The following is a 24,381-nucleotide window of genomic DNA, read 5'->3' as shown; positions in this document are numbered from 1 at the left end:
TACTTGAAATTTTACTTAATGTCAGTTGTTAGATTTGGCAGTATATATGCTCATGAGCAAACATCAGGAGTATTTAGTTCCCAGAATACTGAATTTAAAAAATGATTGTAAACCCAATTGAAAACAATCTAATTTTGTGCTTTGTTTTCTTAATATAAAGCCCATCCATGACACAATTATACTTAAGTTTATTTCCTTTAGTGTTAAAACTTATATAAAACAAGAGTTGGAAAAATAAACAGACTCTTGAATGGTAGGAGGCTTTTCTAGTAAAACACTAGCATAGTAGTAGAGAGAAATTTGTCGTAATTTCGGGTTCTATCCAATTATCAAATGTGGAGGAAGACAGTAGTGATATGCCTCAGTTTTCTTGTTTAAAAATAAAAATAGTGCAATGGAAATTATGCTGCCCCTTGCTTGTCTGATGTGGGAATTAATAAATATGACGTCTAAAGCCGGTTGGGTGCTCTGGAAGAAAGATTCTGAGTAACTTTAGCATTACTCATGGTCCATTGAGTTCCTCAGGTTGTCACCAGGGAAGAGAGATTCTTACCTTTTAATCTACATTTCACCATATAAAAACAAGGTATTTTTGTTGTTGTTTGTGGCGGTGAAGATTTTCTGTAACTGTCCCTGCAGAGGCAGCTCCTACCAAGAAGCCTCGGACCCCTTTCCTTGGCAGCTCACCCAAGGAGATGAGCCCCTGAGGCGGAAGGAGAGGGTGACTCTCAGTGACGCAGCCCTGGCTCCTGGGAGGATGCCACATCTTCCCCACCACAGTCACCTCTCCGTCCGCGAACCTGTGGAGTGGCAGCATCACATACTTGACCCTTTTATCCCGATTCTGTAATTCATTGTTCTGGGCCGGCCTGCCTTTCTACTCAGTTCTTTTGTAACATTCTGTTTCATCCTTGTCGTGTCTCCATTGACATAGCCCTGTCTCATCTAAGGCCTGTGTAAGCTTGAGCATAGTCCTGGCCGGTCCCTATTGGGAAACATAAATACTGTTTTAACTCACCAGTAGCGGTGACCAATAAATAAGCAGTGTCTTCATTCTTAAGCTTTAGGTTCATATAATTGGTACTTCCGAGTCTTAACCTGGAGTTCCATGGTTTAAAAAGTCTAGGCTTGGAATGTTATCTTTTAATTAAATCGTAACCTGAAAAATTAGGGAACATGTTAACGGCACATCCAGCAACTCAGCTCCCCTTCCTATTTTTTTTTCTTCAATTTTTGCACTCATTTATTTTGCAGTGGTTTGTTTAGCATACATCCTCATCTTTACATGGTGGGTAATTAATTTATCCCTTTCCCTGCTCTCTCTCACACAGGCTCCTGGCTAGCGTGTTGTCGAATCTATTTCACTTAATGGTCTTCCTGAATTCTTTGTGTTATCTGAGTAATTTTTCCTTTTGCTGCTTGTCATTGTCTAACCCCCAAAATTAGGCTGTCAAGTGCTTTTCTCTGGCTGGGAAAGTGACAGAGCTGGTACCCAGCCATGTCCCCAAGTCCTCTAAGAGGACTTGTTTTGGGTTTTCTTTCCCCTTTATTTTGGAAAATCAGTGTTGCCTATCCACTCTTTTCCAAGTTCTTCTTGGGTTCAGATGCGTTCCCTCATCTGTTCACTGCTAGACTGAAGCCACCAAAACACGTGCACTTCAGACCTGATCTGGGCTTGTGGCCAGCTTAACTGAAGAGACTTGAGCTGACATGGAAGTCAGTTTGTTTATTTAGGCTGTGACTTTTATAGTGCCTATCAGGCAAGTGCCTACCTGAATGTTTAATGTTGAAAAATAAAATTAAATTCCAAATGAGCCCCGGCTATGCAAGAATCACCTTAGTTTCTGTAAGCCCTTTTCTTGGTTAACACGTTTCATTTCTTAAGGTGTCATGCCTGTGCTTCTTTCTCTCTTCCTTTGTCCCCTTCCTTATACCCGCCTTATACCCCCATTCTGCTTTAAATAGTTTGATTGGTAGCTTCCCTATACAATGTGGGCCTTTTCCTGTCTTCTTTTCAGAAATCTGGTCCCTAACAGTCTTTATGTGTGATCTCAGTAAACAAAGAACATGTGTGTGTGTGTTTGTGTGTGTAGGAAGCTTGCTATATTTCCTCCCTGCCCCACAGAAAATGTGTTTTCTGGAAGCCCTTTTGACACTGAAGTGAATACCCACTGGCCCTCCCTTGCTGAATTCTCCTGAGAGGAGAGAGAGAGAGAGAGAGAGAGAGAGAGAGAGAGACCTTTATGCTTGTTGTCATATCTTTTGTTTCTGCTGATTATACACAGAGTAAGTTGTAAATAGCTCTCTCACACACCATGATTCCTTTGAGGTATGTACAGAAGAGTAGATGTGCACTCAGCTTCTGCTCACCCTGGGGATTCTGGAGGGTCCCTTTCAAGGCCTCTTATTTCCTGTTACAGCACCAGCAGAATGATATTTAGATGAGTACTAGACAATTACCATCCCATAATGAAACCTGTGGCAGAATGTTTAGAAACATTAGCTGATCGGTTCAGTGTTTCTCTTTCTTTTTCACTTAAATATTTTTGTTACTTTGAAAGCAAAATATGCAATGATTCAAGAATTTTAAGAGTTCTCTTAGTCTTATGTCTTTTCAGAGATAAAAATCACTGAACATTTTGCAGAAATCACTGCAAAACTTCATTTAAAGTATGACGTTAAAACAGACACTGAAACTAGCATGAAGGAAAGGAGATAAAATCGGAATTCCCCAAATCAATTTAAATTATATATTCCAATGAAAACAGTGGTAGAGTATACACCATATTTTATGTCTTTATTTAAAATGGAGTAGTAATAAGAATTTAGACAATTTATTGCTACGGTTTCTGTCAGTCATTTTTTGTGATCACTTACTTTATAGCTAGCTGGTTAACAACTGAGATCTCTAAATCAAAAGGCCTAATTGTCAGGTGTGAATTATAACTAATTAGGTTTCAACTTTTATATCCTTTGTGTTTTCCTTGGTATCTTCTGATGAATTAGAAACCAACTATCACTTGCCTTATGATGAACCCATCAGTGAAACTGCAGTTTTGTTTGAATCTCAATTTCCTCATTTTTAAAATGTGGGAGTCCATTTTTTATGGACACATGGATTTTTTTTTTTATGCTCTGAGATTCTAGGCCTCTAAGTATGAGAATGCTCCCCACTTTCGTACTAAGTCCTTTTTGTGATTTGGACTATTAAAACATTTGAGTAGCCTGCACATCTAGTGGCCTGGCACAGTTTCCTACCAACTCACACAACTTTTTGTGCTCTCTCAGAAACTGTGTATTTCTAAGTGTCTGTGGTTGTAATTGAGTGTAATTGTACTTGTTTAACTGTCTCTTTTCCTGTTGCTGAGAGTGTTTATAAAATACATTCTGCTAGGGGAAAAAAAGAAACTAGAAACTTAGTATTTGTGACACAGTCAAATAATATTAAGGTAAGTGGGAATTTGTCTTGTGTGCATGAAATAAAGTATTGTTTACACTTAATTTGCAATATATACATGCTGGCTCATGGATTCTGCTTTAATCAGTTAAGTAGTGACATTTATTGAGCATTTATAGAAAACATTTTTTTTGGGGGGGGTTATTTTGATATGGGATATTCTGAGATGAATTTTTCCAATTCTCCTTTTGCACCCTAGGGAGAATTATTGTTGCCTGACACATTAGCGCCCCTCCGTATGTCAGCCGAGGGGTGGAATCAGCATTATTCTCTGTGCGACTAGACAAGTGCACAGTGTCTCTACTCCTCCATTCTCCATTTCTTTCTCATTTCTCAAATTTCAGGACGAATTCTCTTTTACATTGCTTATGTTGACCAAAGAGCCAGTAGTAGGTGTTGTTTTCTGATAACACCTTTTCCATTTCCTTTGTCTTCTTTGTAGTTTCTTCCATATGCAACATCAACAAAGATTCCTAGAATGGATGCCACTAAATGTAAACTATTTCTTTTTTTTTCACTAACTTCTTTGAAATACATTCTCAGTCTTTCTCATTTTTAAAGTTTGGGCTGTGTGACTTTCTAGCATTTGACTCTGAGCTACTTATTTACCTACTCTTAAGTTTCATTTTTTTGCTTTTTGTTTTCTTCACTTATCAAATGCAGATGCTCATATCCCATAAGGTTGCTGAAAAGAAAAGAAAACCAGGTTATTTCAGTGTGTAAGGTACACATATGGTGACTGGCTCATTTCAAGGGCTCAGTAAATGCGACCTCCCTTTCCTTTCCCTCTTGGGCTTCACTGGTGAAATTCCTGGGTAAAGAGTGGTTAATTTCAAAGACAGATGATATTCTGTCCATTTCACCTTATGGGCATAAGCAGGAAGAAAAGAATCAGAGAGGTGAAAAGAAGAAGTGAATCTAAAATATTTGGAGAGTTGACTGAATGCTTTTGGTTTTGGTGATAACTCACTAGTGTACTTGCAAAATGAAGCTTATTGAAATTATTTAAACTTGGAGAAGTGAACTAACTGATTTGTGGGTCAAAAGGAAGAGGGAAATTGCTTCTAAGGCAGCACGCTTGGCTGAAAAGTGATCTCTAAACAAAGAAAGTTGATCGGCACAGATGATCCTAATTGGAGTTTTTTAAAAAAGGAAACAAAACAAAATACCAAAGGAGGACTTTGATAGGGAAAGAACACAGGTGAGGTGCAGCTGATTGATGGGTTGAGATTTCTGTACATATAGACAGATACCTAATGAAGATAGTATTTGTTTGGAATTATTGAGTATTATAGAAATTTTAGAAAAAGAAAAGAAGAGGTTTAAGTAAAATCTAAATTCTTTATTCCTTATCTTCAAAAGTCTAAAATTAAGTAAGCAAGTTATAGTAGGCAATATTTCAGGATGAGATAGACTATTTATAGCAGGGGTCCCCAAACTTTTTACATAGGGGGCCAGTTCACTTGCCCTCAGACCGTTGGAGGGCCGGACTATTAAAAAAAACCAACTATGAACAAATCCCTGTGTACACTGCACATATCTTATTTTAAAGTAAAAAAACCAAAATGGGAACAAATACAATATTTAAAATAAAGAACAAGTAAATTTAAATCAACAAACTGACCAGTATTTCAATGGGAACTATGGACCTGCTTTTGGCTAATGAGATGGTCAATGTGCTCCTCTCACTGACCACCAATGAAAGAGGTGCTCCTTCCGGAAATGCAGTGGGGGCCAGATTAATGGCCTCAGAGGCTGCATGCGGCCCGTGGGCCGTAGTTTGGGGACCCCTGATTTATAGTAACTAATATATTGTTGAAAGAAAATTTTCATGGCTTACAGTGTGGAATTCTAGAAACAGAAACATTCACTAAATTATACCTGTTTTATTGTTATCATTATTATTAAAACAAACAAAATAAAACTTTTAAATGTAGTTTAAAATAGCAAGAAAGTAAATAATAATATTGATAAATAGGCTCTGCCTGTCTAGCCTATACACCAGGAAGAGGGAAAAGACATTTGAATAGATATTTAAAGACTGCAGAGGAGCTCTAGGCATTATAGAATGCTATTTTCTTAATTCTCATGCAAGAAAATGAAAAGATAGAGGGGGGGAAAATCACCAAATGTCAAGCAGTGATTCTGCTTTTTTTCCTTCTCTTATATCCTTCCACTGTGCCTTTTTACCTTCCCCCTTCTCTCCTCCTTCCATTCCATCTACAGATATTTAAGTGCCTACTTTGTGCTACATGCTGTAGATATAAGGGGAAATAAAATTTATGTGGATCTTTTCTTCTTGGAATTTACCGTCTTGGTAGTTAATAAGCTTGGATGTATAATATTTACAACATGTTGGACCTCCTGAGTGTCCAAAACCTGTGAAGCCACGATGGCCTGTTTCAGAACCGCAGTTGGGATGTCCCTGCATCTGCCTGGGGCAAGTGTGTTTGTGTGCGGTTCTCGGCCTCCACACCCAGCATCTATCTAACTCAGCCGTATTCCCCCAGGTTCCAGTGGCATGTGCTGGCAGAGTGCTGGGTGCAGACTTCTGCCCAAACCTGGAGGAGCCAGACCAGAGGCTGGAAGTCCAGGTTGGAGTCTTATTGTTTTATCAGTTGGGGGTGGTGTGACAGAAATAGTGGCCTCGGAGGTCATATAGATATATCAATGACATCAGGAGACGGACAACCGTTGAGACAAGTGTATAGAAGAGGGACAGGACCACTGTAGCATACGTGCAGCAAAAAGTCCTTTTCAGGATAAGTTGTCTGCAACTAGAGATCATTCATTTATTTATCCAAGAAAGAGTATATATACTGCAGTGGCTAAGACCCTGGTTTCTGAAGGCTGGCTACCCAGGTAAAACAAGCTGCTGTGAAATCTTTGGCAAGTCACTCAAACTAAATGAGCTGTAACTTTCTCATGTATAAAATGGAGATCTACCATACAAGGTGATTGTGAGGATTAAATGTTCTAATGTATACCTAGCAGTTAGCATAAGACCTAGCATGCAACAGGCACTCGGGGCTATTAGCTGTCATCTTTTTAAATCATCAAAATCATGTGCTGAGCACTGTGCTAGGCACTGAGGATAAATGGTGAGCAAGTCCCGCTTCCTGCATTATGGTCTCCCAGCTCAGGAGAATAGAAGCCATTCCACTGGGCACTGTATTAGAAAAATAGGACTTCATGATAAGTATCTTCATGCTTCATGGGTTGGGAGATATGTCCTCTGGTGTAATATTAATTTTATTAGCAAAGTACATTTTTGTGAAAGTATTGACTTGGAATTCAGTTTGTTTTGTGTGGTCTTGAGGCAGTCAAAGCAGTATGGTATGTTGCAAATGAAAGATATAAATGTCACACCTTGGTCAAACTAATGTCCCCACTTCCATGTACCTTTAAATATCTAAGGAATTTGTATGCCAGCGATGTAAAGATACAGGCTGAAGTTTCAGCGTGGCTGTCATTCCTCAGCATGGACAAACTCAGTATTTCTTTTCGGACCTCCATTTGGCGCCGGTTTCTAAAGTTTTCAGACTGATGGGATGAGCCTAGTGAGCTCAGTTTTAGAACATTTTACTGATTTAGACACCCCGCATGAGAAAAGAGAATAGTTTTAAAAATTACTTCTTCGCAGTAGGAGTGAAGGTGGAAGTGGTGCTAGGAGGAGGTGTCCGTTTTTATGGCGCTGAAGGGTGCACCATCTCTTGCACACCTGCTCTTGGACTGGGGAAGGCCACCTGAGCTCTTCAGGGCCACCAGCTGGTACTGTCTGGGTGGTGTATGGCTATGATACAACAGAAAAGCAGGTGTGACACATATGAGACATGATCATGTCTTTCCCAGCTTTAGAGAGTTACCAGCTTGTGTGTGACACAGAAATGCAGAGTGATGGAAGACTTTTCGTGGAGAATAGTCTGATCTTTGACCTCTTTGGGTAGGACAATTGATGGTCTTCAAACATATCACCTGGAATGGTCTGTCATGGGTGGCTGTTGGATAATTTGTTTTTGAACCTGGAGTTATGGTGCAAAGAGCAATGGATTTTGCAGATGTGAGTGTGTGAAATAAAAGTGAAAGAGACCAATGGAGCACATTATTATGGTATACCAAAGGAGAAAATGTATATTTACAAGTTTAAGTGAAACTCTGGTTGTAGGTAAACAGGTTGTGGAGTGGACAGTTCAACATGGGCCTTGCAAAGACCAAGCTCCTGGGCAAAGAAATGAAAGTGCTCATTTTATTGAATTCCTCCACTTGTAACACCGTTGTGGCAGACTGCATGGAAAGGTTGAAGCTGTCGAAAGATAGTCAACTTTGGGGAATTGTTGAATTAACTGCGATCCACTTGAACCATTTCCTTCTCTTGTTCTTCTTCCTTTCTAACTATGGCTTCTGTGCACGTTAATAACATCTAGTGCATATCCATATTATGTCAGTCACAATAAACTTAACATTTCATATATTCTTCACCAGCTAACAATTTTAGGAGTAGTTTTAGTTTAGAGTCCTTTCATTCTTGCCATGGAAGGAGTCTGGTGTTTGGTCACTCCCCCCCCTTACAGAATGAGCCATTTCTTGTTTTTCAGTCCAACTTGACACTCCAGTGAACTCACTCTAGGACTTGCCAGGGTCATTGGAATCATTTGTTTTTCCCTCTTGGATCTCAGGCTTTCCCCCAGGGCCAGGCATCATAACCTCCAGAGGATTTGTTGTGTGGCCTCTTGATTTTGAGAATTACCTCTTGGGCACCCCGATTTAGAAGCAACTATTTGTTTATATCTTTTTCTAGGAAGGATTTTCATTTAGATACACAGCGTCCATATCTGGTCTACTTTTATAATTAGTTGACATAAGTTTTCATGACTGGTGGAGTCCCTTCCTGTTCTTACCTGCTTCCTTTTGACCTTTTCCTTTATCCCTAAAATTTCAGATGGCTTACCAGTGTTATTGTTTAATAATCCCAAGGTCCCTGACACACTCTTTCATGAATATATCTTTGGTTTTGAATGATCATAGCCCGTGAAGTCTGTGCCTGACTTGACTTTTGCAAGGACACCTGCTGTGTGTGTGTGTGTTTGTGTGTGTGTGTGTGTGTTAATATGCTTGATTTAGAAAAGTAGCTGGGAGTCAAGACTTTGATTCACTGTCTTAACTTTGTTGATTTTCCTTGTGGCTTTTGAAGTAGGTATGAAACTACTTTCTTCAGCTGAAGGGGTTTAACTGGTACATACAGTGGTAGCAAAAAACTGTTGTGATACAATTATTTTACAGCAAATGGTTATTCTAGTTTAGATACCCTTAATTGTTGTTAAATGTTTTCTTTTTAATCAGAGAAAAGTTACTTTTTAAATTTAACTGTGCCTCATCAGATATTAAGTTGTTACAGTAGGCCTAGTACATTTCCTTTCTTGGTTGGGAATTTAAGATGTGGGGTTTGACTTATATTTTTCACCACTAAAGTGCTTAGAAAATTAGAGTAAATAATGAATCAATATTTCAGTACCAGATTAGACACAATTGACTGTGCTGTTTCATAAACCACAGACTCCTTTCTTCTGTGAATGCGTGAAGGATCACTTTTTTTTCCAGACATACCGGGGTGCAAGTGTAAATTTCCATAAAATTTAAATGAGGTGCTTCCTGTAATTAATGAACAATTGTGGCTGCTTTCTAGTCTGCATTGTAATTAACCGTGATCAGGCTTGTTTAGTGATGACACTGTTCCTGTAATAATTTGACAAGCTACTGTGAATTTGCCAGGTTATTAAACAACCTGCAGCATTCACTTACGGAATTACAGGGATGAGCTTGGCGGCTGCTGCTAGTTAAATGCAGCAGAAGGGTGAACCCAAAGCAGCCCATTGACATCTATAGATCACCAGGAACAGATTTAAATTCCTATGATTTTGGAGAAGTTAGTTAATTTTATGCGGGGTGTCTTGAAACATTTATATATACCTGATAAACCTATTGAGGCAAATCTGGTCATTTTTATGAATTCATAATGAAGCTTACAAATTTTTTATATTATTATCACCAGTGTGGACTAAACAGACTCTGAGATGTTTCTCTTTCCACCCTATTAAATCGGTATAGTTATTTTTTTTTAAAGCCAATAAAGTTTCCTCCCCAAATCCATTCACAACATCCCTCAATATAAGTTCACTTTTTTTTAGACTATGTTAGAAATGACAGATGACCTTGTGCTAAATACAGTCATGTCACAGGTAGAGTGAGTGATATAAATGGACTGGTAGACTTATGTCCATGGTCACTAGTGCACCCGCCTTCCCCAGCCCCCCCTTGGAGTTAAGAACTGTTCAAAACGTTACTGTCTAGTTACTGTGGTGTCTTTCATTCAGATTCTGTTTATTGACTAAACCACAAGGATTCCTGCCCAAAGTACCAGGCGGTCTATGCTTGACTGATTTTGATTTTCTAACATCAGCCCTGGGGTTTATTTGAAAAATGTACATACACTGCAGCTTTAACAAGTCAAGTGACTGCATGTTTTTGACCATGGAGTAGAGTATATCTGAAGATCATTAACTTTAGTGGGGGTAAGGAGGGGTGGGGAATAAGTGTAGTAGTCATTGTACCATTGCAGAGCGTGCGTGTGCGTGTGTGTGTGTGTGTGTGTGTGTGTGACACATGGTTTTTGTCTTTTCATCTTCTCCAAGAGCCAGAAAGTTTCCTGCCGTTCTCTTTCCAGCTATTGACAAATGATTGCCAGATGTGAGATCTTTGCCGTGCTCTTTCCCTCAGCAAACCTGCAGCGATGGGATATTTGATTCTCCCTTGCCCATTTCATCTCCTTTCCACATCTGCCAGGGACACACAAGCAATACATCCCTACATGAGAGTTTAAAGTTTACTCAGCTCCTTTTTCTCCTTCAATAAAGTGTTTGGAGACAACAGAACGAGGTCCATATGACTCTCCCAACTTCCCTACATGAAATTAGTTGTTTGTTTTACTTATCTACCTCTCAGTAATTGAACATTTCATTTTAGTTTTGGTCCATGGAAAATTTGAGGCAGCTCTGGAAGCGCTAACAGTTTCCTATTGTCTGTTTGCGGCAAGTATGCCATCAACACAACTTCTCTCTGATCTCTCAATTCTGATAAAAGCTACACTTTCGGTTTCATGGGACTTCCTAGGAAATCTATTTTAATAAACAACTGTCAAAATATTAAGTGTAGCATGTCTGGTAAAATTCAGTAGTCATTTAAAAATTAAAAAAAAAAAAAAAGCCATCTCTGAGGGGGAAAATTCAAATTGTTTGGCTTGATTAGCTTACCTCGTGTTTGTGTCCATTGTCAACTTGAAATGTTTTAATCCCAAATAGCTTATAAAAGAGAAAGCACACTGAGTTTTGGAGGCATCTGAACTTCGCCTGTGTAGGCCACACACATAATCACTACCATGCACAGAAGCCCTTTGCATCTGCTTGGGATCTGTATTGATACTGATTTTTTTCTCATCTCAATTTAAAAATATTTTCCAGAATGCTCTTATAGCTTATGTTCCTACTATAGGGTGGGCTGACACAGGTGGCCTTTCAGTTTTCCTATTACACGTTTTGGCAAACGAAAGGCCCCTTATTCCCTGAATAAGATCAGCATTTTTATTTTTTTTAACATTTAAAAAATAATCCATAAAATGTCTGCCACATGTTCGCTAGTTGATGGAAATGTTTTCCAAATTAGAGCTGTAGTATTGGATTCTGACTGTAGAAGTGCTAGTGTGTTTACTATTTCTAATACCCTTTTAGCTACCTGTGATTGTGCAAATGTTATTTTTTGGTGTGAAATTCAAACGAAAAATATAAGATACTATTTCTGAATTTCTATACTGAGGGAAAAAAAAATTTTGTTGTTAAGGGAAGAAGTAAATGGCTTTGCTCATATTAGAATAAAGAAAGGAAAAGTGTGAAGTCTGTTTTTCAGTATATTCTTTAAAAAAAAATTAAAAAACAAACAAAACCTAACAGAAAAACAAAAAGCAAAAAGCCAACAGTCCCTGAAAAGAATAAATCCTACTAAAGCCTAAGAAAAAGAGGTAAAGGAGACTCATTAAGATGTATGCATGAAATGTATGCAACCTTTTATATATCAATTATGTTATACTTCAGGAAAGTTTAAAGAAGAAAAGGGGTAAAACTGTTATACAACATTTTGGCACCTTGTGGTAAAGAGTTTGCTATTGAAAGTATCTATTGCATATTAGAGGAAAATTGCAATTGAAGATGTAGACGATGATAAACAGTGATAAACTGTTTACTATCAAAAACAGGATGATGATCAAGCTTAATATGCTAAGTTTAAACAACACCCTCAAAACAAAACTAACAAAAATCAAAAAGGATTCCTGTGGAGAGGTTTATATTTTTATTGTCCTTTGACATTCCCTGAGGACTGACGCCACTCTGGGCACCTTAGAGAATGCCAGTGGCTGGGAAGGTGGAGGTGAAGAGTTCTTTCATAAAACAACAAGGTTAGGAACTTGTGGCAGGAGCCAAGTTCCTCTGAGTTTAGATCACTCCACATAATTTGCCCTCGTTAATGCATTTGCTGGTTTCTCATGCCTTCCTGCTTTTTCCTCAACATAGTTAACTCTGGGAGGCAGAGAGGTGCTAAGCATTGGAGGTGTCATCCGGCCTGCGTACCTAGGGAACGTCCTTCAGAGGACGACTTGTCACCAGCCGTCAAAGAAGAGAGTGGCTTTGTGGTCTCTGAACATCTGGCAGTGCTGCACAGGAAGCTGAGGGGGTGTCATTAATTGTGATGAAATAATTTAAACCATCAGGAATAAATGAGGCTGTTAAGCTAAGTTCAGATTCCATTTGCCATGCACATGTGTCTAGCAGCCTGTGTGCAGTTAAAAAAAAATTGAATTATATTAGCTCATGAGTAGAAGTGAAACAGATACTGTAAATGAAACAAGTTGCTGTGTAGTGCTGACATCGTGTTGAACCACTTCACAGAGTTACAGTTTGTAGGATCAATATATTGAAAGTGGTACATTATTTAATTAATTTTTATATAAAAGAATTCTTATGGTATTGAGGGATAATAGGAAGGAACAGTGGTTCATTGGAGCACAGAGAGGATGGACAGGTAGATCGGCAGAGAGAATTAAGCCATCGAATCAAGGATGGAGTTCTTAACCTGCCAAGCCAGACTGAATTGGCGCACAGCTTACCTTTCTATAGAATCTGGCTTTGAGTATAATATTTAGTGTTATTGCTCTGCATACATACTCTAGGCTAGAGGACAGTTTTTCTCTGATGACCAACTTTTGATGTCCTTTTGAGAGCTTCTGACACTTTGGACATATCTATGCTGTTTTCTTGTGAATAAAAACAACTATTTTTGATGATAGAATACTACTCGAGCAAATGAACCTATTTTTAAGGCTTTGCACACTCAGTGAAGAGTGATTTCAAACATAATTTTCAGGCGCTGTGGAGAGGCAGCCCTAATTTCTTTACAAAGGAAAGACTGTCAGGTTTGGAATGTCGGGACGTCTCTGAGGTTTTGAGCACTAAACTGAGCAATGGTGTGTAGGTTCCAAAGTACATTTCTAAAATAAGTCATTCCTTTTACACATAAGCAAAGTTTTCAAACTTGAACTTTTATTAAAAAATAAACATGGGAATTTGAAAAATAAAATGAGACTGTGTAGGTACGGAAAGCATTTTTAAAAACCACGGGAGAGGTAATCCCTCTGTCAGATAGAGGCGATGGTCCAGGGCTCCGGCAAGCCTTGGACGCGAGCCATTTTACTACAAACCTGATCTCACTTTCCTTGGTCAGTCCCCTCTCTACCTCATGGCCTTTCTCTTTTCCCTGTAGTGTACTTCCTTTTTTTCTTTCTTCTCCTTTTCCTTTGCCTTTTTCAATTTTTCTCTTCTCCTTTTCATTCTTTTTATTTTTATCCTTTTGGATTCAATTCTTTTAAACCTGTTTTCATTCTCCATCGTCTGTAGACATGAACTGCAATTCTATTTGCATTTGTAGTCTTAGTTTTCCTTTTACTACTTAAAAGATTAATATTCACAGCTACTTACATTGTAAACTTATACAATTTGAGATGCATTTTTACATAAACTTGTGTGACCATTTGTGGATTTTTCTAAGCAATGTGATGGAATTGTGATTAGATTTTTAAGAAAGGAATTCAGAATGCTTACTTACTGAATTATCCTTTTCCCTAGACTGTTAAATGAAATTGTTATTGATGAAAGCCAAGAGTTTGTGGCTCCAAGTCACTGTCATTCTGCATACCCTGATCTTGGAAGAAAATGGAAGCACTTGAGTTTCCTAACTAAATTTGTTTGAAGTCTGGTAGAGTAACCAGTAGTTATGGTATTGCTCCTGTGTGTTTTGATCTTTGGATTTTATTTAAATTAATGAAGTGGAATAGGAAGACTTAAATTATTCAGGTATACCTTCTTGGCATTGTTGGAGGGATTGAAGGATACAATGTGTGAGTATAAGATACTATGCCTAGCACATAGCTAATAGTGTGAATGAGTTGTTATATTTAACTAGTTTCAGTTGACTAAGCAGATAAAAGGAAGAAAATTTTTCTTTTGAAAATGATAGTGTACACTAAGTAGTTGCTTAAGGTTTTCTTTTATAAGTATTTTAGAAAATGCTTATAGATAAAAAGTAGTTTCATGAATTTAATATTTTTTCCTTCTGTTTTAAAATTTTGATAGAGTGTGGACTGGATGCCCTTATATGTTTTTAGGACCTTTTGTATTATGTTTTTGTTACCATTACTCTCTCTGCTTAAGTAGCATTAAATTACTAGATTTTGTATCTTGTTTTCTACACTTCAGGTACATTATGGATGAAATAAAACTTGTGAAAGGTTTGAGAATTTAGGTTTTACATGCTCTCCCAATACCACATTGTCTCTATAAGAGAATGTTATTTAGATTTCAAATGACCAATTTCTATAAGATGTTCATGTGGGGACTGTCAGTATTAATATAAGAAATGTTGACTAAGATGCCAATTTTTACTTTGCCTAAGTTCCCAAGTCCTAGTGCCTTCACAGAAACTTCATAGGAGAAAGAAAAGATAGGAAAACAAGATGTATTTTAGTTATATGTTTGTGTGGGAGTGTGCATATATGTGGGTTTTATATGTACATTCAATGTATATCTTATTACATATAAATCCATATTTTAATATTCACAAGAATAGATGTGTTCTGTTTGAAAATTTTGTCAGAATTAGTCATAATGAATAATTTACATTGAGAACATATAGCCCACCTACTTCCACCCACTAAAGAAAGAAAAAAAATATTTTGTTTGGTTAGTTAATGGAAACTCAACTTGTGAGATTTCATTAAACTTTTCTTTAGACTCAGTATTTCTTTACATGGTTTTAAAATTTAATCCTAGAAATTACATGATGCTAGATAATGTAATGTCTTCATTGTACTGATTTGGAAACTGAGGCCCGGAAATTTTAAAAGATGTACTGAAAGTTATATATTATAGTTAGTAAAGCATTCTTCATTTCTTGTGTGTCAGAGCCCTTAAGATATTGTTTACTAGCTTTCACTCCTTTAGAGTTTATAAGTATATAACACTGTTCTAAATTTCTTCATGTCACAGAAAATTATTTAACTCAGCGTGTCTTCTTTTTCTATATATATAATTGTAGTGGACACAAATAAAGAATGTAAGGAGCTACATTTTTAGGTACCACGGTAGTGCTTTTAACAGGTCCCCCATGAAAAGAGCAGATCCTGATCCTTCTGCCTAATGCAGGAAGTGTGCCAACCTGAGGCTAAGAAATGGAATGTTTGGGTCTAGCTTTATTTTTTTTGTAGTGTCATTTAGTATAGAATTTAGGTATTGGACAAAAGCTAATTCTTCAATATTAAGAAGTGCAAATAGTCCCTAAATAATCCCTGTTTCAAAAGAGAAGTGTCATTACTGACATCTAAAGAACGAAATTACCTAAGAATATAAAAGTATTACTCTTTAATGTTCAGTACATGCCAGCGGACTTTGATGGAGCCTAGAAGCAGACAAAACCTCTTGAAATTATTGTTAATATAAAAACCATCTTTAAGTGCCTTTTAGGGTATAGTACTATGTTTGCATCCTATAAAAAGTGAGCTGAATAGATAGGCTCTCTGCCCTCTAGTTCATAATCCAGAACCTGTTATTGTATTAAGGTCCTACAAATAAACACTGAAAATATATAAAATAAAAGTTATTATCAAAGACAAGTAAAAACCTTTTTTGTTTGCCTGCTTAAATAAGTAAACAGACATCCTCATCCCCACACTGAAGCTATCCATGGAAGTTGTAAAATGACTAAACTGGAATAATCCTGATACCAGGATATCTTATTTTTCAAAAATTTTTTTAGATTTTATTTATTGGTTTTTAGAGAGAGGAAAGAAGAAAGAAGGAAGGAAGGGAGGAAGGAAAGGAGGGAGGGAGGGAGGGAGGAGAGAAAGAAGGAGAGAAAGAAAGAGAGAAAGAAGAAAGGAGGGAAGGAGGGAGGGGAAAAAGGAGAGAGGGAGGGAAGGGGAGAAGCGGGAAGCATCACCTCATAGTAGCTGCTTCCTGTGTGAGTTCTGACCAGGCAAGCCCAGGGTTTCCAGCCACCAACCTCAGCTCTCCAGCTGGACACTTGATCTGCTGCACTACCACAAGTCAGGCCAGGAAATTTCTTTACATTGTTATTTTTTGAGGCTTTTCTCAGATTGCTGGCATATCATTGATAGCTTATTGTAAGTGAGTCTGTATTTAGTAGCGTTGTTTTTATTTTTCTGGTTAAGGAATTAGGACAAGTTGAATTTTCCTTGCTCTATGAAGTTTTTTCATCTAAAACTATTGACTGGTGATAGTTGACTATTGTAAACCAGCATCGTGGAGTACAATTTGAAAAAGCCCATGATGTTAGTAGAAATTATTGTATATTTTAAAATTTGGAATACTCCTCCCCTACCCTGTCACTAGAAATTGCACTAAAATATTAGGGGTTTAAGAATGGTACTGAAATGAGATGGACTTACTTTTATCCAAAACGCTTTGAGGGGTTCACAACTTTGTAACGGGCATATCTGGTTGTAAGTTTGAGTACAGCTGTAGTACCAACTAAAATTAAACATACAAATGTTGGCAGGAGGAGATAGGTATTGAGTTTGATAAAATATTTTCTTTCTGCATGCTTCAACTTTAATGCAAGGTATTTTAACAGTCACTTTATTTTTGAAGTGTAGGGGAACTAAAACAGCAACATTGAGAAGTCTAAACATGAACCTGTCTCAAAGTTCAAGGCATTAAGAAAATAGCTACCCCTAGCCCAGTGTAGGTGTGTGTCTGTAAATTAAAGCATGCTGATGCATAAATTAATTAGAAGAACAGTCACTGATATGAATCAGACTTACTTGGTACACTGATGAAATGAGCATTGTTTTTAAGATTATCTTGTTATTTAATCTCTTCTATATAAACCTGGCTGGTTAGTATTATGAAGTAATAATACAATTAATGTGATGATGGTATACTTTTTCTTAGTACAGGCCTGATCCTGCAGGCCTTTCTTGATTGGGATTTCTGTATATAGAGGACCATAAGAACTGGAAATTTTAATTAGCAAAAATGTAAGAATGGTGCTCTCCTCCAGTTGTATTTTTTTTAATCTATCACAGGATGTTTCCTGCGATAGTATATTCTTTTTGAACCACTCATCCGCTGACCCCAGAAGAAAGAACTGCCTTCAGATATTATTTTCTCAAAACTGTGCAAAGTTCATTATGAGAGCTACCTGCTGTCTTCCAGCTCCGCTCTGTTGTGCTAGTGGGTCTCAAATAAAGAGAAAATTTTACTTATAAATGAAGCCATTAGGAATTTCTTGAGTAAACACAGTTTTTGTTCTTTGATGTGCAAAGGAATTTTGTTTATAACCGTTAGTCATATAAGTCCGTGTCTAACACGTGCAAAGAATATTCGTTATCTTTTGTATGAAATAGAAAGCGCTCCTGTCAGAGAGCAGAATGAAGAAACACTTACAAAAAAATGAACAATCTTAGTGCAAAGAAAATTTGTTCGTGTCCCTATTTTAATACTGGATTCAGAACTTTGGCTTGGTGTTGTTGCTCTTATTTGCTCCTCTTTTCTCATCCCCATCCCCCTGACTCCATGAAGTTGGTTTCTTTATGCCTGAAAATGAAAACTTTGCTTTGGGGAAATTAAATCAAAGGTATGCGTTTTATTGATCTTGGTCTCAGGTTGCTTAACAACTACTTCATGACATTCTTTTATTCTATAACAGAACTGGACAGTGATCTCCAATAATTTAACTAAGGAATCACAGAAAAAAATATGGCACTTGTGATTCTTTCTTGATTTAATTTTATGAATGGTGCCTGACTGGTATTTGTTGTTCCTACTTAATCTCATGTAGAGAATGAATTTAGTACAGTGCCCTTTTAGGATTATACATGGAGCAGTTATGAATGTGTACAGTAAAAATTTAATTGTGATTTTATTTTGCCCTGAACAATTTTTTACTGGCCTGTGCCAATGTTAAACATTTCCAAATTGACAAATCAGATATTTGGATATATTATTTTAAAGATTGTTGTTTCATAGTCATCGGAATGCCTCAGATTTCCTTTCAACAGTGATTACCTGTGATGCCATAGCCACATCCCAGGCTGTTAGCAGAATATCTATTATTTCTGTGGTTTTGTGAATCAGTAACCAGTAAAAGATTTCAGATCAATCCCTTATGAATGATTTGTTCCGAGTTTGCTTAATAAGAGAAACTCTGGCATGACACAACCACACAATACGTGTTAAGATATATTTTCACTGTTACACTTGGCTCTCTTCTGAATTATGCAACTTGAATTTTCAATCATTGTTGAACTATGCAGATATATCTGATGGAATTTGGGTCTGTTTCCTGGAAGCCTTTCAGGACAATGCTTGTAAAACCAGTGTTGAAATGAGGGGATCTGTTGACTGGATCCAGGCATATGGAGGGACAGGACTCCTTCTGGGTTAAGGAGGTGACTCACAGTGGGCTGATTGCTCTTTACTTGCTTACTAGAGCCTGCTTCTAAGATCTGATAGGAAGCAGGTTTCAGAGAGCTAAGCAGACAATAAAGGCTACACATGTCCTGTTTCAGGCTGGCAGTGAGCATATGACCAGAGCATAGGAGAAGCGCTGGTGTGTAGTCTGATTCCCTGTCACAAAGAAGCCCTGTATTTTAAAGGAAAGGGCTATAAGCTATACCCCTCAGAATTTTTCTGAGTATTCCTTCTCTATGAACTTCCTATTCTTTCGGACAGAAAGAACTAGTCTTCCTGCGCTCTCCTAATTTCCTTTTATTATTTATCTTTTCCTTTTTGTGTGAATTATGCTGCTATCTGAGCTCTTCTGTTATTTGGCTACTATGGTCATATAATTTTATCATTTTATTTTAATATTTTAGGATCTTTGGGGAAGCTGACTTAAGTCCTCCTAAAAACAGATCCTGAGATGACTTGCATAAGGTGTTTTGGGTAGATCCCAGAGCAAGAACGAAGTAACAGGAAACCAATACAAAGACAACTTATGGAGGTGGTCAGCAGTGATTTGATTGGTGCTCATTCTCACTGGGACCTTCTAGGACAACTCATGAACATGTCTCCCCTAAAATAAATGAGAGAAATACTTACATTGATTCTCATTCTTGTTTGGTCCTCTGAGCATTAACTTCCTACACTTCAGACTTGTGCATGTGTGTATCTTCCAGTTTGTCGAGAAGCATGAGACACAAGGAAAACTCAGGTTAAGAGGCTGATTAGCTGTGAAGGGGAAGTTGGTTGATGTGGCTGGAATGAGAGATGAAACAGTAGGGATTTTTGATAGTGCAGAGGAGGAGGAACTGATGCATTGTTTTCAGTATGGGTCTAAAAGCCCAGAGTGCTCTGAAGTATTTGCTCTTCTGAATCCTGAATCCCTCATTTGTCACAGAGTGCTTCTCAGGTGATTTCAGATGTGCTTTTATACCCATTTTGTTACTTGGCAGGACTGTTGGCATTTTCCTCAATAATTTTAGCATACCGCTTGGAAAACTGGTCATTCACCACTAGGACCAGAGTGATCTGGAATAGTAATGAATTTCGCTTTCATGGACATAGGTCCCTTGCTTTGTCCACATCGAAGCACACAACACATATGTAGGCATTATCTCAATTACATCCCCTATAGGAAAAGTGAACTGTTCAGCTACTCTTAATATTCTTCTGAAAAACAGTATATTTAACAGAATTCTGCCACAGTGTGATCCAGCACTTTTCAGATTTTCAAAAGGAGTCCCAAATCCTCATCACATTTTCACAGATGGACCCAGGAACCCCGATTGGTATATGGTTAATGCTTCTGTTGAATTGTGATATCTGATAGATTAGTCAAAATTTAGGGAAGAGTGTAAGGAAAAACTAGAAGTAGTTTCCAGTGTGATCTCAATATTATGCATGTCTTCAGTATTTACATGACTGAAGAAAATATAAAATGTTTCAGAAACCAACTTTTAACAAAAGCATTTCAGTTATACAGTGATGTGTTCTTTTTATTAAAGTATGTATTTTCATTGGTGTCATGGTCCAAAACTTATCAGGCTAAATACTAGCATGGATCATGCAGAGGGAATGAAATATCCACATGCCTGACCATCCACTCTAAACTGCAGTTCAAGTCTCTAACACATTTGCTTCTTAGAAGTGGATTAACTGATTTTAATTATTTCTTTGTAGTATCTGATTTCTTTCCTTCCTGGATGTCCATGTTTTTAGATAAATATATACTGCTTGTAGGGTTGATATTTAAAGATGGTAGAGAATAACAAGTGCTCTATTTCTGCAATAGATGGAAGGTACAAGTTGCAAATGAAATGCATTGCACAGTATCTGACATACAATAATTCATTCAATATATTATTATATGTTTTAAAGGTAGGGACAAAAAAGACAGGGAACAAAAAACAGGCAGATTCTAATAGGAATTTATTGCTGTTATAATATCCTCAATCATTTGGTAATTGTTATCTAGTGAGATCTTCTGATTTGCTCTTTTGCTTCACTTTAGTATAGACAACACTGTTTGAATAAAGAAAGAATTCTGTTTAATAGAACTTTCAACTTTCTCTTGGCCAGAGAGAGTTGAATAGTTGGGTGATTTGAGGTTAAGACACTGTATAAAATTATAAAATTTATAAAGCAGAGTTACAGCAAGTTAAAGTATATAATAATAATTACTTACCAAGTACTTTATGTCGGATTTTTGCTCAGTTTGGCGAATAAATCTTTATAAAACAACTTACTATAGTTAAATCTATCTTTTTATTTATACTTTGGTTGCTCTGCTACTGCCCACCATGAAAGCTGGAACACCCACTAGTGGGCGGTAGGGACCAGGTTGACTACCATTGATTTAGACGATGAAAAGTTTTAGACTATAAGGAAACTGATTTCCTTTGTGGGCTGTTCAGGAACAATTTTCTATCTTGCGGTTGGTCATTTTCAATGTATGGCAATTACTTTCCATTATAATCCCAAGCTCCAATCAATAGGTACAATATTTTGCAACTTATAATTACATTGTAACCAAAATATGTCAAATGTGGTTTCTTAGTGGCTGATTTACAGTAAGTCTTTCTCGGTCCCTAATGTGGATATTGTGACTAATTTGAACTCCCATAGACTGAGGCATTTTTCTTTATATGAAAAGTGTGTGTTGTGGGGATGGGAGTGGGCTGTAGAGGTAGGAGGAGCAGTAAACCACTATGTCAACTTCTTCACATATAGATTGATCCATTGTCATCTCCTTTGAATCTACTTGGATTGTTGTGAATTATCTGCTCACCCTGGGAGAGACGTGCTCTGAATTTTAATCATTTGAAATCTGTGAATCTATTAAAACCATATTTGTAGCTCTAAAAAAATTGATATTCACTGGGCAGTTTGCCCAACAAGAGAAAGTCAAAGAGATTATATACTTACCCTAAGTAACAGCAACCACCCTGCCAATTCTTCCTTTGAAAGAATACAGCAGACCCAAATTATATATCTCCGGGTAAGGGGAGACAAGAAAAGAACTCAATATATCAAAATCAGAAAGTAAATTCCACAATAATGGTTACAATAATGTTTCAAGATGTGATTTCAGCATAGACCTAGTCATTGAACTAATCATAGTTTAGATGGGTTTTAAATTGTTTAAAGCACATTTCAAGGTGGTTAAATATGTTTACCCTTCCCACTTAAAATAAGAATATTCACTCATATACTAGTAGATCCTGAGATCACCTGGGGGAATGACAGCCACGTCATTGTTTTGAGAAAGAATGTGAGGTCAAGTTTCACTGTGATATGCTCTGGTTAAAATATGATCTTCTGATTTCCCACCTAAAGATCTTTCATAGGGTGCAGAAGTAACATATTTAGCTCCTGCATTATGCTAGAGGCTGGTGATAAAAGATGATTCACAAGCCCATGTTTTCAAGGGAGCTCTGCCATATGCATTGGGTGGTAAACTAACTTGTTAGAGTTGTACTGGGATCTTCCAAGGGATAGGTTTTGTCGTGTTTATCTTTGTAGTCTCAGTTTTGATCATCATGCTTGGCACTTAGTAGGGAGGTACCTAATAATTTCTTGATGAATGATAGTGATAAATACTGATCTTGCCTGACCTGTGGTGGTGCAGTGGATAAAGCGTCGACCTGGAAATGCTAAGGTTGCTGGTTCGAAACCCTGGGCTTGCCTGGTCAAGGCACATGTGGGAGTTGATGCTTCCAGCTCCTCCACCCTTCTCTCTCTCTGTCTCTCCTCTCTCTCCTCTCTCTCTCTCTCTCTCTCTCTCTCTCTCGCTCGCTCTGTCTCTCCCTCTCCTCTCTAAAATGAATAAAAATAAATGCTGATCTTTGTGCCATGGAATCACAGAGGACAGGCAAACCAAGGAAGAGTTCACATAGGGCAGGGATCGGGAACTTTTTTGGCTGAGAGAGCCATGAACGCCACATATTTTAAAATATAATTCCGTGAGAGCCATACAACGACCCATATACATTATGCATTATCCAATAAAAATTTGGTGTTGTCCCGGAGGACAGCTGTGATTGGCTCCAGCCACCCGCTACCATGAACATGAATGGTAGGAAATGAATGGATTGTAATACACGAGAATGTTTTATATTTTTAACATTATTATTTTTTTATTAAAGATTTGTCTGTGAGCCAGATGCAGCCATCAAAAGAGCCACATCTGGCTCACGAGCCATAGGTTCTCGACCCCTGACATAGGTAAAGCTTTTGTCAAGTTTTTTAATAGACACTATTTTTCTGTAGCAAACAGAGTGCAGAATTAGCAAGCTCCACTGAAAGGCACTCTCCTTGCGGGCAAGACCCAAGTTGCATTCTCCTTTGACTCTGGTGCCCAGCTAGTGCCTAACACATGCCAGGTTCTCAAACAATATACTGGGTTGCTCTCTCTATATATAAACTTGAAGTGCATCTTTCTTTACTTGTTGTATTAATACATATTTGGATAACCGTTTTGGCTTAAAAACATTTCTTGTTTTATTATATCTAAATGATATGCTAGAGAAAATGAAATGTTATGAAAAGAATTAAAAAAATCTCTCCTTCAATTTTTTTGTGTGTCAATATGAAGTGGAAAGGACTATTTGCTCAGATAATTCTCACTTGCAGATAATTGGGAATTGACTTTCTTTCTTGGGCTGTTGAAGGTGACTGCTACTTTAAATGCTGACATTTGGCACAAAGTAGAAAGTCCCACTGTTGATTGTTAGTTAACCACATTGCTGATAATCTTGTCCAGTAACAATACTTCAGTTGTTTGCACTGCCTATCTTAGTTGAGTTGAGCATGGAATCAACAAGAGCCTGGTTATGGATTTTATTCTTGTACGGGCGGGGTAGGATTGTGAAGGGAAAACCCTTGAATAAACATAATACAGCACTCCAAATGTTGGTTAGCTGTTAAATAAATGGATGTTATTATTATAAAGGAGGACTTGGCTAAAGAAGGTAGATCATCACATCTCATTACCCTTCTTGGATAAACAATTAAAGCATGTATTCCAATGACAGTAGTTTCATAATATTAATGTGTGTGTGTATGTATGTGTGTGTATGTAAGAGACAGAGATGTGTTTCTTTCTGAACTTACTATTTATAATACTTCTCTAATGGAAATAGGAAACTGACAGAGTTCATTTTTTGTCTTAAAATTTTTCAGAATAAAATACTATTCTAATACTTGTTCATAAATACTTGAATTTATATGCAAATTTTAAAATAGTATAAACTTAAGCAAGAAAATATATCAAGAAATTTTAAGCAAGTAAAGTGTTCAGGTTGAATAATACTGATTACATTGAAGTAAAATAGATACTACTTTCTCAGAACATCACCATTTTTTAAAAGGATACATTATCTCAAAACATGTCTGAATCTTGCTTTGAATGGATTAGTGTAGGGTCCTCTTTATACCAGCAGCAGAACAGATAAACTTGCTGTTTAGATATCACACTTGAACCAAGAAAACACACCAAGTCAGATGGGTGTGTGTTGAAGTATTTAGCTACAGAATCACTTAACAAGTTTCAGTAATGAAAGCCTATCTATGGTTTCTTGGAAGATATTTTTTTTACTTAATTATCAGGATACCTTAGATCAGGGGTCCCCAAACTTTTTTCACAGGGGGCCCAGTTCACTGTCCCTCAGACTGTTGGAGGGCCAGACTATAAAAAAAAACTATGAACAAATCCCTATGCACACTGCACATATCTTATTTTAAAGTAAAAAACCAAAAGGGGAACAAATACAATATTTAAAATAAAGAACAAGTAAATTTAAATCA

The 24,381-nt window shown here is 37.2% G+C and overlaps 1 protein-coding gene across 8 annotated transcripts in view; it reads left to right on the top strand.

Moving 5' to 3' along the window:
- Window positions 1-24,381, top strand: part of BNC2 (basonuclin zinc finger protein 2) — a 465,978-nt gene that overhangs the window by 194,319 nt on the left and 247,278 nt on the right. For 5 of the 8 annotated variants that reach the window (XM_066368215.1, XM_066368213.1, XM_066368214.1 and 2 more), the window contains one exon: window positions 5,968-6,051. The exons of the other annotated variants lie outside the window; for them this stretch is intronic. In XM_066368215.1, coding sequence (XP_066224312.1) covers window positions 5,968-6,051 — 84 coding nt within the window. The remainder of the gene's footprint in view (window positions 1-5,967; window positions 6,052-24,381) is intronic. 8 annotated transcript variants of the gene reach the window in all.

The sequence above is a fragment of the Saccopteryx leptura genome, chromosome 2 (assembly GCF_036850995.1).
Source record: "Saccopteryx leptura isolate mSacLep1 chromosome 2, mSacLep1_pri_phased_curated, whole genome shotgun sequence".
NCBI lineage: Eukaryota > Metazoa > Chordata > Mammalia > Chiroptera > Emballonuridae > Saccopteryx > Saccopteryx leptura.
The sequence above is the reverse complement of the archived record's forward strand: the minus strand, read 5'-3'. Positions and strand labels throughout refer to the sequence as shown.